The 15,019-nt window shown below is 45.0% G+C and overlaps 1 protein-coding gene across 1 annotated transcript; it reads right to left on the bottom strand.

Annotated features, from left to right (window-relative positions):
* Positions 1 to 312: 312 nt before the first annotated feature.
* On the bottom strand, positions 313 to 14,707 carry LOC117426502 (putative phospholipase B-like 2). The gene is made up of 12 exons (XM_059033365.1): positions 14,466 to 14,707; positions 12,531 to 12,624; positions 10,933 to 11,091; positions 10,037 to 10,137; positions 8,331 to 8,545; positions 7,735 to 7,829; positions 6,849 to 7,009; positions 4,945 to 5,040; positions 4,776 to 4,847; positions 3,979 to 4,131; positions 3,109 to 3,271; positions 313 to 1,854 (listed from the first exon to the last, which is right to left on the bottom strand). Exons 1-12 carry the CDS (start codon positions 14,681 to 14,683, stop codon positions 1,687 to 1,689), a joined length of 1,695 nt encoding a protein of 564 aa, XP_058889348.1. The 5' UTR covers positions 14,684 to 14,707; the 3' UTR covers positions 313 to 1,686.
* Between the last annotated feature and the right edge of the window lie 312 nt (positions 14,708 to 15,019).

Below are 15,019 nucleotides of genomic sequence, written 5' to 3' on the forward strand. Positions count from 1 at the left end.
CTGTGAAAACAGCACAGTTTGTATGGGGTGCTGCGGCTGGAGTCTGTTACTGGCACAAGTGTTGTGGTCATGCTTTATTAAAAGAGGCGCTGTTAGTTCATTAACTGTAACAAGTAGCTTACCAACATATTGTTTCAGCAGTCCCACTCTCATACCTTTAGTCCCCCGTTGCCGATGGAAACAGGCCTCCTGGAGACTAACAGGAAGCACGTGGTAGTGGCTGTGAACCAAGCAGAGCTCAAACTTCATAAAAACAAGTTTCAAGGATGTGTTGAAACACAAAATAAGAATTGGAACCAAACTACGCGAATGATACATGGAGGATGATTTAATTGTGTACATCTTATTCATTCTACATTTCTTAAATCAACACAAATTACATCTGACAGTATTGTATTTTTGTGTCACAGCAGGTGTTAGTGAGAAGATGCACCTTTTCAATTACAACCTTCTTGTCAGATGTTCGTATTATTGTTCAGCCTGCAGGACATTTCTAGTTTCTAAATGGAATACAAAACTAGTAAGAGCTGGCTTCAGTAGAGTGCTTTGTTTATTCTCTGATATACAAATAGACTGTAATCTAAATCCATCATACACACAATACATTCATTCAATAAAGTGCTTTACTTTCTTTTTTTGTTAGATCAGAACGCTTTAAAACTCAGTAATGATTCTCTATTGGATTAAACACCAATATTTAAAATGGTGTCTTAGACTTGCATTCAGCACTGTTTTAAATCAATGGGAAGTCTAACCTAAGCTGCATCAAGCATCACAACACAGCAAAGTAGATCTTCAGACCCACACTGCCATCTAGTGGGGTTAGCCAGTACTGACCATGCATGCATTTAATATATTGAGTATGCAATAAACTGCATGATCTTACACCTCATATATATACACATATGCATACACAAGGCACTGTGTACTAAAATAATTATTTAGCAAATTTCAGGAGCAGTTCATGCCCAAATTAAACATATTTACATAATTAATGTCACCCAAAACTAAACTGTATGCTGCCAAAGTGAACCGCTGAATCAGCCCAGATGATAACAGCGGACAAGGGTTACGCTCCTGTGAAGAACCCAAAGCCCTCATTGTGAAGTTTCTATCTCTTAAAAGGGATCTGAAATCAGTCCAGTTGGTTTCTAACTGCAGCTACATTTCAACCTGCCTGTGAATCGATTTGAATTGGGACCGTGTGGGCTGGCAGATATCCAGAGCACACGGACGGGTGCAGTTACCTGTTGAGCGCCTGATACGAGCGACGCGAGAGCCGGGTTTGAAACCTCTGAATGCTGAAAAACATGCGAGCTGAACATGAGGACTGAGAATAAGTTAACCTGCCAGGGAAACACTGGAGATATGTCCAGCTGCAGACTGGTTTGTAAATTGCATATGGAACCGGCCCAGTTTGATACTGGTAACAAGATGAGTTTTCCAGACTGGTTTCACAGCGCAGGTGGAAATGTGTTTAAAAGCTAGTTTAAAAATGTGCATCAGAACTCATACTGCACAATTCAAAATGCATGTTACACATCTAAAGAGGATATTGGAATAAGAATGGGTGTTTTTCATATTGGTTTCATGAAGCAGATAAAAGCAAGGCATTGCTTTGAGGTGTGGTAAGGAAAGGTTGACCAGGTTTCCTGCCCTCTGCCTGGCAAGGAGCAGCCCCTCCCCTCAGCCCCAGCACACCCACACCACAGGGAAGGCCCAGGTGTCAGGGTGACCCATGTGCAGCAGCCGGCTGTAGGGGGAGCGGCTCCACTGGAAGGGGGGCACCTGGTCCCACGTGGGCCCGCTGACAGCCAGGAGCTGGTAGTCTCGATACAGGGAGAAGGAAGTGACCTGGAGGGGGAGAGAAATCAGAAAATGAGTATGAATGTATTGAAAACCGCTAAGCACAGTGATTTATTATCAACAATAACATTTATGAGGAGAGTTTGAACTTGACAGAAAGGACTGTCACGCAGAGTGTTCCAATGTGTTGCTACAACTGTTTCACTGTTTAAATTGCATTCCCTGCCTCCCGACGGCTTCATATGTACCCACATGGACCTCTCAGAACTACATTTCCCATCATCCTCCTGCTTACATATGTAACTTAGATGGATTTACCAGTGAGCAGGAGGATGATAGGAAATGTAGTTCTGAGAGGTTCATACAGGTACATGTGAAGCCATCTTGAGGCAGGGAATGCAATTTCAATCTCAGCTCTATGCCTCAGGATTTCTGTTCCTGCTTTACTTATTCACCTCAGGAGTGTCTTTGGGGTCAAAGCACTGAACCATCAGCAGAGCTTGGCAGAGGAATGGAAGCAGCTGATTGGTTACTGACAGGAAAGGCAGCCCTGAAGGGATGGGGACACTCTCTCCAGGTGAAATGACCAGGAAGTGCAAGACAATCCAAAAGCAGGTCTTGCAAACAGATTTGTTAAACTTGATGGAGTAGCAGATGTTTACTAAAACATGTTTCTTTCAGAACGGCACATTTGAGACATACACAGTGTAATGAAGAGACGTGCAGAACAGAGCAAACTACTCTGTTAACTGCAATTCCCTTAAAATAACACTGCCTGGAAGGGTTCATTTGTGTTTCTAGTGCATGCGAGTGCATGGAAAGCAGGTGGGATTTTAGACGTGGATATCCAGCTCCCTGGTGGACACCTGGGGTCAATACAATTAGAATTACAGCAGAATAGTTTGCTGAAATTGAAACTACAAGTAACAAACAGCTACCCACATTAAAATACATTCTAAATAGCCAAGCAATAATCACAGGTACAAATACAGAAACAAAACTATAGAACTTATTTTTTGCAAACAAATGGAGTCACCAAAAGTGATTGAAAATACAATAATGATCGCAGTTGAACTGCAAGCCATTCAAAATGTACATTTACAGGTTCACCTACAATTACATTCATTACAAACTGCACAATTATATTTTAACTGCAATTCATTACAAATTGCACAATTCCAATTGGAATTGCCCACCCAAGTCTGATTTAGTGTATATCTGAGTTTCTCAAAGTCAGGACAATGAACTGCAATGCCTCCCTAACCCCCAGAGGAGGGAGTGCTGTTGAACCCAGCTCCTCACCTTCATGTCAGTGCCTCCGTGCAGTCTCTGCTTCAGGGCTCCGAAGGGGTATGTCCCGTTGGCCGGGTTGAGGTCCGAGCGGGCGGAGATGGCGTTCTCCCCATTGTGAGGGGGGTCACAGCCCTGGCACACAGACAGAGGGTCCTCCATGAAGTTATTATACCTGACAGTAAAACCGAGAAAGAGATGGAATTAGTGACCAAGCATCGGCTCTAACCTCTAGGCCATGCATTCTCAAATTCTAAATGTTTAAACTCTATAAGAAATACACTTGTGAAATACCCGCTGGCTGCACAGCAGTAGATATCCAGGGCATGTATTTAATATTCAGTATTCAGAGTCTATTCAATAACAATAGACTTGCACACACTGACACTGTAGTCATTTCATTTAAACTCTATTTTTGTAATAAGCTTTTCAGTTCTGTTGGTAACAACTAGACCACGCTGCCTCCCTCCCAGCCCCTCAGCTCTAACCCCTAGACCACACTGCCTTCCCCCCAGTCTCTTAGCTATAACCACTAGACCACACTGCCTCCCTCCCAGTCCCTCAGCTCTAACCACTAGATCACACTGCCTCCCTCCCAGTCCCTCAGCTCTAACCACTAGACCACACTGCCTCCCTCCCAGTCCCTCAGCTCTAACCACTAGACCACACTGCCTCCCTCCCAGTCCCTCAGCTCTAACCACTAGATCACACTGCCTCCCTCCCAGTCCCTCAGCTCTAACCACTAGATCACACTGCCTCCATCCCAGTCCCTCAGCTCTAACCACTAGACTAGATGACACTGCCCCAGCCCACTTGCTCAGCTCAGAGCACTAGGCCTCACAGCCTCCCACTCCAGTAGCCCGTGCTGCCCTGGGCCCTGACCTCATGAGGCGGATCATGGACTCCATGTCGGTGACCTGGCTGTGGTTGCGACGGAAGATTTGTGCTCGCGGGTTCAAGTCGAAGGAGAACCAGTCTCCATACTGCTGCACCAGTTCAGGCCCACCACTGGCATTGAAGATGGGCTCAAAGTACCTGGGAGAGAGGAGCAGAGAGATGCACATCACCACACAAATGACCTGCCGGAGCCTGTCTGCCGTGTGTCCATCAATCACAATGTCTCCTTACATCTAGAGAGGTGTCTTCGATGAGGAATACTAGGTACAAATGCATGCTTCTATTGTATGATCCCGTTTTTTTATTTTTTATAAAAAAGTAAAAATAATAACATCTTCATACTGTTTTAACTGAAATTATTTAACTGTCAAATGGAACATTGAGGGTTTATAGGGGCTGGGTCACTACATGGTTGTTTTTAACAACAGTTTGATTGTTTGTTGTGACGTGACCCATTTCCAAGGGAGGGCTAGGTTGAGACGACCAAACCTCATTCCACCAGACCACACTGCCTGCCTACCTCCCAGTCCCTCAGCTCTAACCACTAGACCACACTGCCTCCCTCCCAGCTCTAACCACTAGACCATGCTGCCTCCCTCCCAGCCCTCAACTCTAACCACTAGACCACACTGCCTCCCTCCCAGTCCCTCAGCTCTAACCACTAGACTACACTGCCTCCCTCCCAGTCCCTCAGCTCTAACCACTAGACCACACTGGTCACATGAAAGGTGAAAGGTGAGAGAGGCCAGAGAATCAGATACAACACAAAACAATGTACTCACGGTATGTTATAGCTCGCCCAGTAGCCCTTTCGGAACAACTCCTCAGTTTTATCTGCAACCATAACAAGGCCCCTAAACCAAGAATTGAAAAAGACAAATACTGTCACGTGTCACACACACACAAACAGAGAGCGGTATCCCCAGGGTAGAAATTGTGTACATTACTCACGGGATCTGCTCCAAAACAGTAAACAGGTTCTCCTTGGTGTCTGTCTTCCCAGGGGTAAAGTAATTGTAATCAACAATCATCCATTGGTTATTGTACCTGGAATAAACAAAGCAGTGAGGAACAGAAACACCCATACCCAGCCCTGAGGGTATCACTACAGCAGGGCTTCTCAAACTGGTCCTGGGGACCCCCTGTGTCTGCTGGGTTTCATTACAACCGAGTTCCAGTTACTTAACTGAACCCTTAATTGAACTAATCATTTACTTAATTAGACCTTTTTACTTGTTTTCAGCTCTTAAACAGATTTCAAGTTAGCTGTAACATTAACACTTTTTCAGAGCTGAGCACAATTAAAAAGGTCTAAAGCAAATCATTAGTTAAATTAAGGGTTTAGTTAAGTGATTGAGAACTCAGTTGGAATGAAACTCTTCACAGGAGTGAGGATTGATGTCAATTAAAATTAGTGAAATGGATTAAATCACTAGAAATAACAATAAAAATATAAAAAACAATAGATTTATTTATATAATGAGAGATTTAGCATCAAATAACCTTTTCATGGTCGGTGGTCCTGAGTGAATTTTATTTATGTATTCATTTTTTAAACCGGACCTCATTTCTGAATCTATCTAGCATTCAATCAAACCCAAAGACATCATGCGGTCTTGCTAAGGAGATGCAGAGCTAGATCTAAGGAAAGTAACAGGGAGAGACTGCAGTGTCTATGTCAGCGTGTTAGAGGAGGTACAGGCAGAGACTGCAGTGTCTATGTCAGCGTGTTAGAGGAGGTACAGGCAGAGACTGCAGTGTCTATGTCAGCGTGTTAGAGGAGGTACAGGCAGAGACTGCAGTGTCTATGTCAGCGTGTTAGAGGAGGTACAGGCAGAGACTGCAGTGTCTATGTCAGCGTGTTAGAGGAGGTACAGGCAGAGACTGCAGTGTCTATGTCAGCGTGTTAGAGGAGGTACAGGCAGAGACTGCAGTGTCTATGTCAGCGTGTTAGAGGAGGTACAGGCAGAGACTGCAGTGTCTATGTCAGCGTGTTAGAGGAGGTACAGGCAGAGACTGCAGTGTCTATGTCAGCGTGTTAGAGGAGGTACAGGCAGAGACTGCAGTGTCTATGTCAGCGTGTTAGAGGAGGTACAGGCAGAGACTGCAGTGTCTATGTCAGCGTGTTAGAGGAGGTACAGGTAGAGACTGCAGTGTCTATGTCAGCGTGTTAGAGGAGGTACAGGCAGAGACTGCAGTGTCTATGTCAGCGTGTTAGAGGAGGTACAGGCAGAGACTGCAGTGTCTATGTCAGCGTGTTAGAGGAGGTACAGGCAGAGACTGCAGTGTCTATGTCAGCGTGTTAGAGGAGGTACAGGCAGAGACTGCAGTGTCTATGTCAGCGTGTTAGAGGAGGTACAGGAAGAGACTGCAGTGTCTATGTCAGCGTGTTAGAGGAGGTACAGGAAGAGACTGCAGTGTCTATGTCAGCGTGTTAGAGGAGGTACAGGAAGAGACTGCAGTGTCTATGTCAGCGTGTTAGAGGAGGTACAGGCAGAGACTGCAGTGTCTATGTCAGCGTGTTAGAGGAGGTACAGGAAGAGACTGCAGTGTCTATGTCAGCGTGTTAGAGGAGGTACAGGAAGAGACTGCAGTGTCTATGTCAGCGTGTTAGAGGAGGTACAGGAAGAGACTGCAGTGTCTATGTCAGCGTGTTAGAGGAGGTACAGGTAGAGACTGCAGTGTCTGTCAGCTACAACCTATGCGATATTTGTTCCCCAAACTACATGTCTATTTTCTTTACTCATAAACCTGAAGTGGACTTTGATGTGCAGACTGCAATAGCCACGTGTGAACAGCCCAAAACAAGAACAAGCAAGCACCATGGGAACAGCGTGGCTGGGTTTCCCACTTACGTTCCGCTGTTGAACTTGCTGAATAGCCCCGCCCACTCCTTTCCTGTCTTTGCCAGCCGATTGGCTATCACGTTCCGCAACCACTCCATCACCGTCCCCTCAGGAGTGACGAACTTCCAGAGGGCGGGGTTACTGTTCCCGATCGTCGTTTCCAGGGTAACCTAGAGGACAGGAAGCAAAGGGATGAGAGGGGAGGGTCTGACTGGATGGATATTTTATAAAACAGAAACAACCACATAAAATCAGTAAAATAGTAAGGCTCTGCTTGAGAGAGACCCAGGACTGAAACCTGTTCATTGTTTCAGAGGCTGTGTGATTCGCCATCAGCAGGTTTGCGCCTTTGAGGTTTATTTTCAGGGGCTGAAAAAAATACTGTAATATATCCCCTAACCTTTTATCAGAGTTTCTGAGAGAAATCTAGTTCTTCATTGAAACATCATGAAACCTATTCATTATCTAACAGGCTGCAGGTGCTTTAATACTGAATACAACATTGTCAATGTATTCTTTGCTTCTGACCAGCAGCTGACCAAATGCAGCCCAGGCAGAGATTAAATGAAAATGGGTGTCAATCATACCCGACGCTTTCCTGTTGGTGACTGTGGATGCCAGTATCTCCGCCCCACTCAATCACGGCGTGTCGTCAGCTCAGCTGGTCAGAAACAACTCAAACTCAAAGTGGCGAATCCTGTTGTATAATGAACTGGTTGTATGAGGTTCCAATGCAGAACTCCAATCAAATACTCAAAAAGGTATGCCATTTATTACAGTATTTTATAAACCCCTGAAACAAACATAGAAAAATAGCAAGCACAGTTATAAGCAAGCGCAAGGTGAAACCCAGTACGTTGTGAATGACATCACATCTGTGCCTCCTGCAACTCACCAATCCACTGCTCAGAATGTAGAAGTCGTCCCCTGAGAATATGGAGCCCGGGTAGGAGGAGAAGGCCTGGACCCCTCCAGGGATAGGGGAGTCCGCTGGGAAAGAGACAGGAAAGACAGCAGGGCAGGGGTCAGCAGCCTTGGACAAGAGAGGACACAGTGTGTAGAGATGCAACAATTAGGCCCGGTTGTCTAACATGGTTAGCATCCACACTACAGTGCCTTTAGAACCCTACTTGAAACCAGAGCTCTGCTTCATCCTCATTATTCAGTGTGGTTTACTACACTGTTATACATTAGATTTATCATCCAACAGCCCAGAATTCTATGACATTCACTTAATTATTATACAGTCTTTGCAATGAGGGTGGTGGTACTTCCTAATAAAAGCACTTTTGGTTGGCCGGCCTATGTTATGTTTGTCAGTGTTTTCCAGAGAGGAAGAAGATTAATTCCAACAATGAAAAGTTTACACTTTGGGATCTTCTGAATACCCATTACCTCTGCTGATATTTCCTCAATGTTATATTTCAAAATGATCTCCCACACCTGCCTCCACTGATAAGGTAGGAAGAGGCAGGGGTTTGCCGCAGGTACCTTGAGGAGAGGCCTGGAAAGCGAAGGAGTACTTCTTCATGATGCGCAGCATGGACTGGTAGTTATTCCAGGTGTCATGGGACACCAGCAAGTCCTTGTTGCCTGGCAACAGCTTGATGAGGGCGGAGCAGGAGCCAGAGCCCAGTGCTCGCGATTGGTCTGTCTTGTTTAGGGCAGATTCAAGATCCTCCAGGTCTCCACCTAGATTGAACAGCCTGTACCGGAGCGAGAGAGAGAGAGAGAGAGAGAGACAGGGGGTGACCTAAAACACCACAGATATCAATCAACAAACCTTCAAATACATGAATCCTTCTACACACAGTTAAAGAGAACAAAATAATTCCATACATTCCCCCCGCCATGCACATCAATCCACTACATAGGTCTCAAATTTGCAGTTTTGAAAGGAACATGTGTTTTAGCAAGTATGTCATTTCAAATAAATCTGTATCTGTATCTGTATCTGATACAATAGTGGGTTAAAGAAATCCTGGCTTACAAGCCACGCTTTCAGATTGTTTTGCACTCCCTTGGTCATCTGGAGAGTGAAATTGTCCCCACCCCTTCAGGGCCTTCTTTCCCGTCGGTAACCAACCGGCTGCTTCCCTGAATGACTGACAGTTAAGCAGCCAGTAGCATGCTTTAACCTCAAGGTGATCACGAAGTAAAGCAGACTTCCTGGTAGGCAAAGCAAGCAAACTGAGAACTTATTTTAACCTAGGGGAGTACCAGATGTCTACAACATGTGTTTCTGTCAAAACTACACATTTGAGACCTCTACAGTGAATGAACGAGCAGAACAGGCAGCATATTATAGAATTACTACTGTAACACAAAATAGAAGCTGGTTCCCAATTCCTCCCAGGACTGTACTGTGCTGCACAGAGGAGTGGCTAGAGGCGTTGGAAGAGTTGTGGGGAAATTTGGCAGCATGATACAAATAAACCAGTCTTGCAATTACTGTAGCTGTTGAGGGATGTCACCCAGTCTGTCACTAAGGCTACATTTTTTTTTTACAAATCCATCTTTCCAAATTGAAAGTATGGTGGACTGAACCTAGACCCCAGCAGGGTAGTGTGTCCCACCACAAAACCACCAACACACATAAACACTTTCTCAATGACTGTGCTTTCTTCAGCTAGTGCGTGTAGAGTCAAGAACTCAAATGGAGCAGCTTGAGCGAGTTATGATATTCTAAGACAGTCAAGACAGATGTTAAAAGAATAATGTGTTATACTTTAACCACAAATACACAGCTCTATTTAGTAGTATATGTTTTATGACAGGCATGCTTTAACCTGGCTGGGAGGCAGGTACTGACAGGCAGGCTTTAACCTGGCTGGGAGGCAGGTACTGACAGGCAGGCTTTAACCTGGCTGGGAGGCAGGTACTGACAGGCAGGCTTTAACCTGGCTGGGAGGCAGGTACTGACAGGCAGGCTTTAACCTGGCTGGGAGGCAGGTACTGACAGGCAGGCTTTAACCTGGCTGGGAGGCAGGTACTGACAGGCAGGCTTTAACCTGGCTGGGAGGCAGGTACTGACAGGCAGGCTTTAACCTGGCTGGGAGGCAGGAACTGACAGACATGCTTTAACCTGGCTGGGAGGCAGGAACTGACAGGCAGGCTTTAACCTGGCTGGGAGGCAGGTACTACCAGGCACGCAGGGCAGGCTGCCCCTTGCCTGGCCAGGCCTGAAACACACTCACAGGAATCCGAAGGGGTTCAAGGAGAAGGAGCCCAGAGGGAGGAGGATCTGGTCGTTGTAGCTGTCCTCCAAACCACGCAGCTGCAGCAGTGCCAAGCGAACCTGACAGATAGAGAGAGAGAGAGATCTGAGAAGACTAGGCAGCTTCACACACACTCATCTATGTCTATTATCCACACACTGCAGCCTGGGGCACTACCAGCTGTGCTGTGAAACCAGACCGACACCTGCCTGAACAGAAACTCATCAGGAACTTAAATAAAGTGAAATGACAACCCTACATTAAATAACTACATTTAAAACTACCAACAGACCTGGTCTCAATTAGATTTAGAATTACAGCAGATATCATCATTACAATGGACCTGGAATTGATCAGTGATATGCTCATTACAATGGACCTGGAATTGATCAGTGATATGCTCATTACAATGGACCTGGAATTGATCAGTGATATGCTCATTACAATGGACCTGGAATTGATCAGTGATATGCTCATTACAATGGACCTGGAATTGATCAGTGATATGCTCATTACAATGGACCTGGAATTGATCAGTGATATGCTCATTACAATGGACCTGGAATTGATCAGTGATATGCTCATTACAATTACACAGGTGAGACAAGGTTCAGCTACAATCACAACTACATTGCAATCCATTACACATTACAATTAAAACTGGCCCCAGGTCTGATGATTACAATACATTCAATGACTCAGAGTTTTGACTAGAAGAAGCCTCCCAGTATTTCTAAACAAACAGAATATACACTGAAAACACAAAGCCAAACATCTACGTTTGGCCTGCTAATTTGTGACCACTGCAAAATGCTGTGGCAGAATTCACCCCTGACCCACAGCTCCAAACCCCTGGCAGTCTCTGTGCCCCCTACCTGGTGCCAGTACTGGGGGTCCTTGCCGCTCTCCATCTGCCCCTCCATCCAGTGCAGGTTGCGAATGATGTAATCCTTCAGGCGCTGGCAGTATCCGGTGTCGTATTTGTAGGGTCCGCAGTATCCCACCATGGTGTTCATCCAGTGCATGTACATAAGCTGCAGGGAGCGAGGCATGAGAACATCAGAGATCACCACTCAATCTACAGCACTGTGTGCTGCTCATATCCATGTACTGCTCTGTACTCAGTCTGTAGCACTGCCCATATCCATGTGTTGCTCTGCACTCAGTCTACAGCACTGTGTGCTGCTCATATCCATGTGTTGCTCTGCACTCAGTCTACAGCACTGCTTGCTGCTCATATCCATGTGTTGCTCTGCACTCAGTCTACAGCACTGCGTGCTGCTCATATCCATGTGTTGCTCTGCACTAGGTCGACAGCACTGTAATAGAGAACATTTTGTTATGAACCATGCTGAGCTCAACCTTTGTAAAATAAGTTCAAAGGACATGATGAAAGACAGACAACAAGGACCAGAAACCAAACGACATGAATGTGTACTGGAGAGAATTCTTGATTTTTGGTGTATCTTTGGAAAAAAATGTTTTAGAAAACATCAGACTGCCAGAGAATCCATAGGACTTCAGTATAAAAACACTGGAAAAGTTCAAGACTTTTTTATATAAACTTAGTCAATGTAGCTACTTCCATAGCTTTCCATGCACATCTATTCAAAGTGTAGGACTCAGATATGTAGCATGAAAAGAAACCAATTTTTATTTTAAAATAAGACACCTGCAAGTAGCTTCAAATGCATTCAAGTTGATATTGGAACCCAGAACCACTCAGAATGATTGTAAATATCATAACAAAGGAAAATAGCTCATTAAAATGATATCTGATTTAATGTTGCTTTATTTGCTTTAGTTGAGCAACTATACCAATCCAAATTGTTTTGTAATCTCTGTTTTGTGACTGAGTGGATCATAGAGCTGCCTGCCTGACAGCAGTGTGGATCAGAGAGAGCTGCCTGCCTGACAGCACTGTGTGGATCAGAGAGAGCTGCCTGACAGCACTGTGTGGATCAGAGAGAGAGAGAGCTGCCTGACAGCACTGTGTGGATCAGAGAGAGAGCTGCCTGACAGCACTGTGTGGATCAGAGAGAGAGAGCTGCCTGACAGCACTGTGTGGATCAGAGAGAGAGCTGCCTGCCTGACAGCACTGTGTGGATCAGAGAGAGAGCTGCCTGACAGCACTGTGTGGATCAGAGAGAGAGAGCTGCCTGACAACACTGTGTGGATCAGAGAGAGAGCTGCCTGACAGCACTGTGTGGATCAGAGAGAGAGCTGCCTGCCTGACAGCACTGTGTGGATCAGAGAGAGAGCTGCCTGCCTGACAGCACTGTGTGGATCAGAGAGCTGCCTGCCTGACAGCACTGTGGGGATCAGAGAGAGCTGCCTGACAGCACTGTGGGGATCAGAGAGCTGCCTGCCTGACAGCACTGTGTGGATCAGAGAGAGAGCTGCCTGCCTGACAGCACTGTGTGGATAAGAGAGAGAGAGCTGCCTGACAGCACTGTGTGGATCAGAGACCTACCTGTTGGGTGAGTGCTGCTTCCACCAGTCCAGCAGCATACGCCTGCAGACTGTCATTGAATTTCCCACTCGTAGTGACCTCCAGGTACGCCCACCTGCATGGAAACACAAAGCATTTCACTGAAACACTCTCCTCATGCACAGACTTTGAAACCACCCTGTACCGAAATACAAATGTTAACAACACACCTCCTCCGTCAGGGCTTCAATTACCAGAAAACATATACCAGCATAACACTGCACACATTTACACAACGCTGAATAGTCAACTACTGGAATAATCAAATAGAAAAGTCACAGCTGGTAGTGAGCTCATCACACGTCCTGTGACTGTAACTGCGAGATGTGTGGTTTCAGCTGGACGGAAGTGTAGTTGCAATCCATTAAGACATAAATGACATTTTAGAACTTATGGCGACTAGTTAACCTATTCAGCTATTTTTTTTTTAAATGAATGGATTTACATTTCTTTTAGAGTGCCCAATTATTTTACCCACAATTTTCTCCCCAGTTTAAAATGTGCAATTATGTTCAGCAATTCCCCACAAAGCTCAGGAGAACTAAAGCTTCAGTGGACGTCCTCTGATCCCACGAGCAAGCCAGCTTCCTCTTTCACAGCCAGGAACGAGAGCGCATGTCAGCGAGCTACCGGCCACTGGAGGACAAAGGCCAGCCCTGCAGGTCTCCACTCGAACTCAGCAGGTGCCTGACCAGTAGGGTCTGCTGTAGCGCTATTGAGGAGAGACTATTCTAAAACATCTTGGATTAGAGGCTGTTTGTTCATTTCTGATACTCTTTGGTAGCTGCAGTGCCCCCATGTGTCTGGAGCTACAAACACAATGTAGTTCACATGGCCTGAAAAAATATTAGATGAATGAATTTAACAGTAATAAGTATCAGGCTGCTAAGACAAACAGGTGCTGCAGAGTTGAGAGAGAGCTGGTGCCGAGACAAGACAGAGAGCTGAAGAACAGAGAGATAGATTGGAGAGAAACAGCCAGAGAGAAGCAGGACTAAAGAGAACCAAGGAAGAAACCAAAAACAGTGTGCTGTGGACTGTCTTTTCTTTTTTGTCACAGTCTGAGTAGCACTACGCTGCAGCTGTATTTGTAGCACTGACTGGTAAAGCAGCACGCTTTTACCTGCCCAGTGTACTGTCCTGGCTTAGTAAACTGCTGCATTCAAGAACCTGCAATACCTGTGTGAGCCTGTCTTCATTTTCCACACAACGCTACACTATCTTGATATATATAGAAGAAAGTTTGTCTGTCTGTCTGTTCTTTTATGCATTGGGCCCCGCAGGAGCCAGTGCAACCAGACTTTGCATGGCGTCCTCTTTCATCCAGGGGAAGGTCGAGGGCTATGTTTGGATCCAAAGTTTTGACACCCGGGGTACTTTATTAGTAACCCCCATTGCTGGATCACTGCCGTAGCCATGTATCTCAAATTAAAGAAACCCACAAAACCAAAAAATAAATAAAAAGAACAAAAATCTAAAGTTAAAAAAAAGAGAAAAAACTGAAAGGGGTCCGAGCGCATTGTGCGACACCTATGATCTGTAACTTATTGGAAACCATAAGGCTACCGTTCCCCAATTTGTCATGCTTGAAATATTAAAATATTGAATTTCCCCGGGCAATGCCGGGTACTTCATCTACTATTCAATAATACAAGATACATTGCAAAATATTGTATATATCTTTTAACCCCAAGGCTACTATATAATGTGTGTTAACGTAACGTATACGCTTAGCTATTTAGAGTTGACATAAACATGTTATTGATATAGTATAACTCTTAACTGTACCATCAATTTATACCTAGCAGTACATATTGTACAGGTTACACAAGCGATCATTTGTTTTACTGTAATGTGTCATTCTAATAAAACAACAATTAACGTCAAATTCAAACAAATACAAAACGTAAAATGTACCCGGTTTGTTTAATCTGATCAGTGAAATTCGCCCAGGCGATAAAGTCGGGGTCCAGCTCTGACGTCACTTTCAGCTGTCCCGTCTGTTTGTCCAAAACGACGGAGCTGATCTGCGTCTGAACACGGGTCAGAAGAGCCGAGAGCGTCAGACATACGAACACTGTACTGTAAGACTTCCACCGACCAAACTCACTGAGAGGAGCCATCTTTGTTACCATCGCTGGTCATATGACAATGATAGTGCAAGAAGGAGAGGTTTAAATTAAAGAGCTAGGAGTCACATGAGCCAGTTCGAAGATACCGCACTCGCTGCTGAGTAAGTGCAATTCAGACAGACGGCGAGCGGTTATTGAAGAAATAGAACATTTCTGCAGTTTTGGAATTTTCTTTCGTGGCTTCTGCTTAATGTACCCAACGGAAAGTAAACACAAATACCAGATATAATTTAATAAAACATACTATAATTCAAGGATGAAAATAAATAAGTGCTATGGTAAACCAAATTACGTTAAGCTATAGGCATAATGCAACTACAACACACACACACACACACA

Source organism: Acipenser ruthenus, chromosome 11, assembly GCF_902713425.1.
Source record: "Acipenser ruthenus chromosome 11, fAciRut3.2 maternal haplotype, whole genome shotgun sequence".
NCBI lineage: Eukaryota > Metazoa > Chordata > Actinopteri > Acipenseriformes > Acipenseridae > Acipenser > Acipenser ruthenus.

What these genes read in the sequence shown, in the direction of transcription:
- LOC117426502 (XM_059033365.1), bottom strand. Translation starts at nt 14,683, where the DNA reads ATGGTAACAAAGATGGCTCCTCTCAGTGAGTTTGGTCGGTGGAAGTCT. An exon ending in ACTGTTTTGGAGCAGATCCC is followed by an intron (nt 4,848 to 4,944) that starts GTGAGTAATGTA and finishes TTCTTGGTTTAG; the next exon opens with GGGCCTTGTTATGGTTGCAG. An exon ending in TGGGCGAGCTATAACATACC is followed by an intron (nt 4,132 to 4,775) that starts GTGAGTACATTG and finishes CCTCTCTCCCAG; the next exon opens with GTACTTTGAGCCCATCTTCA.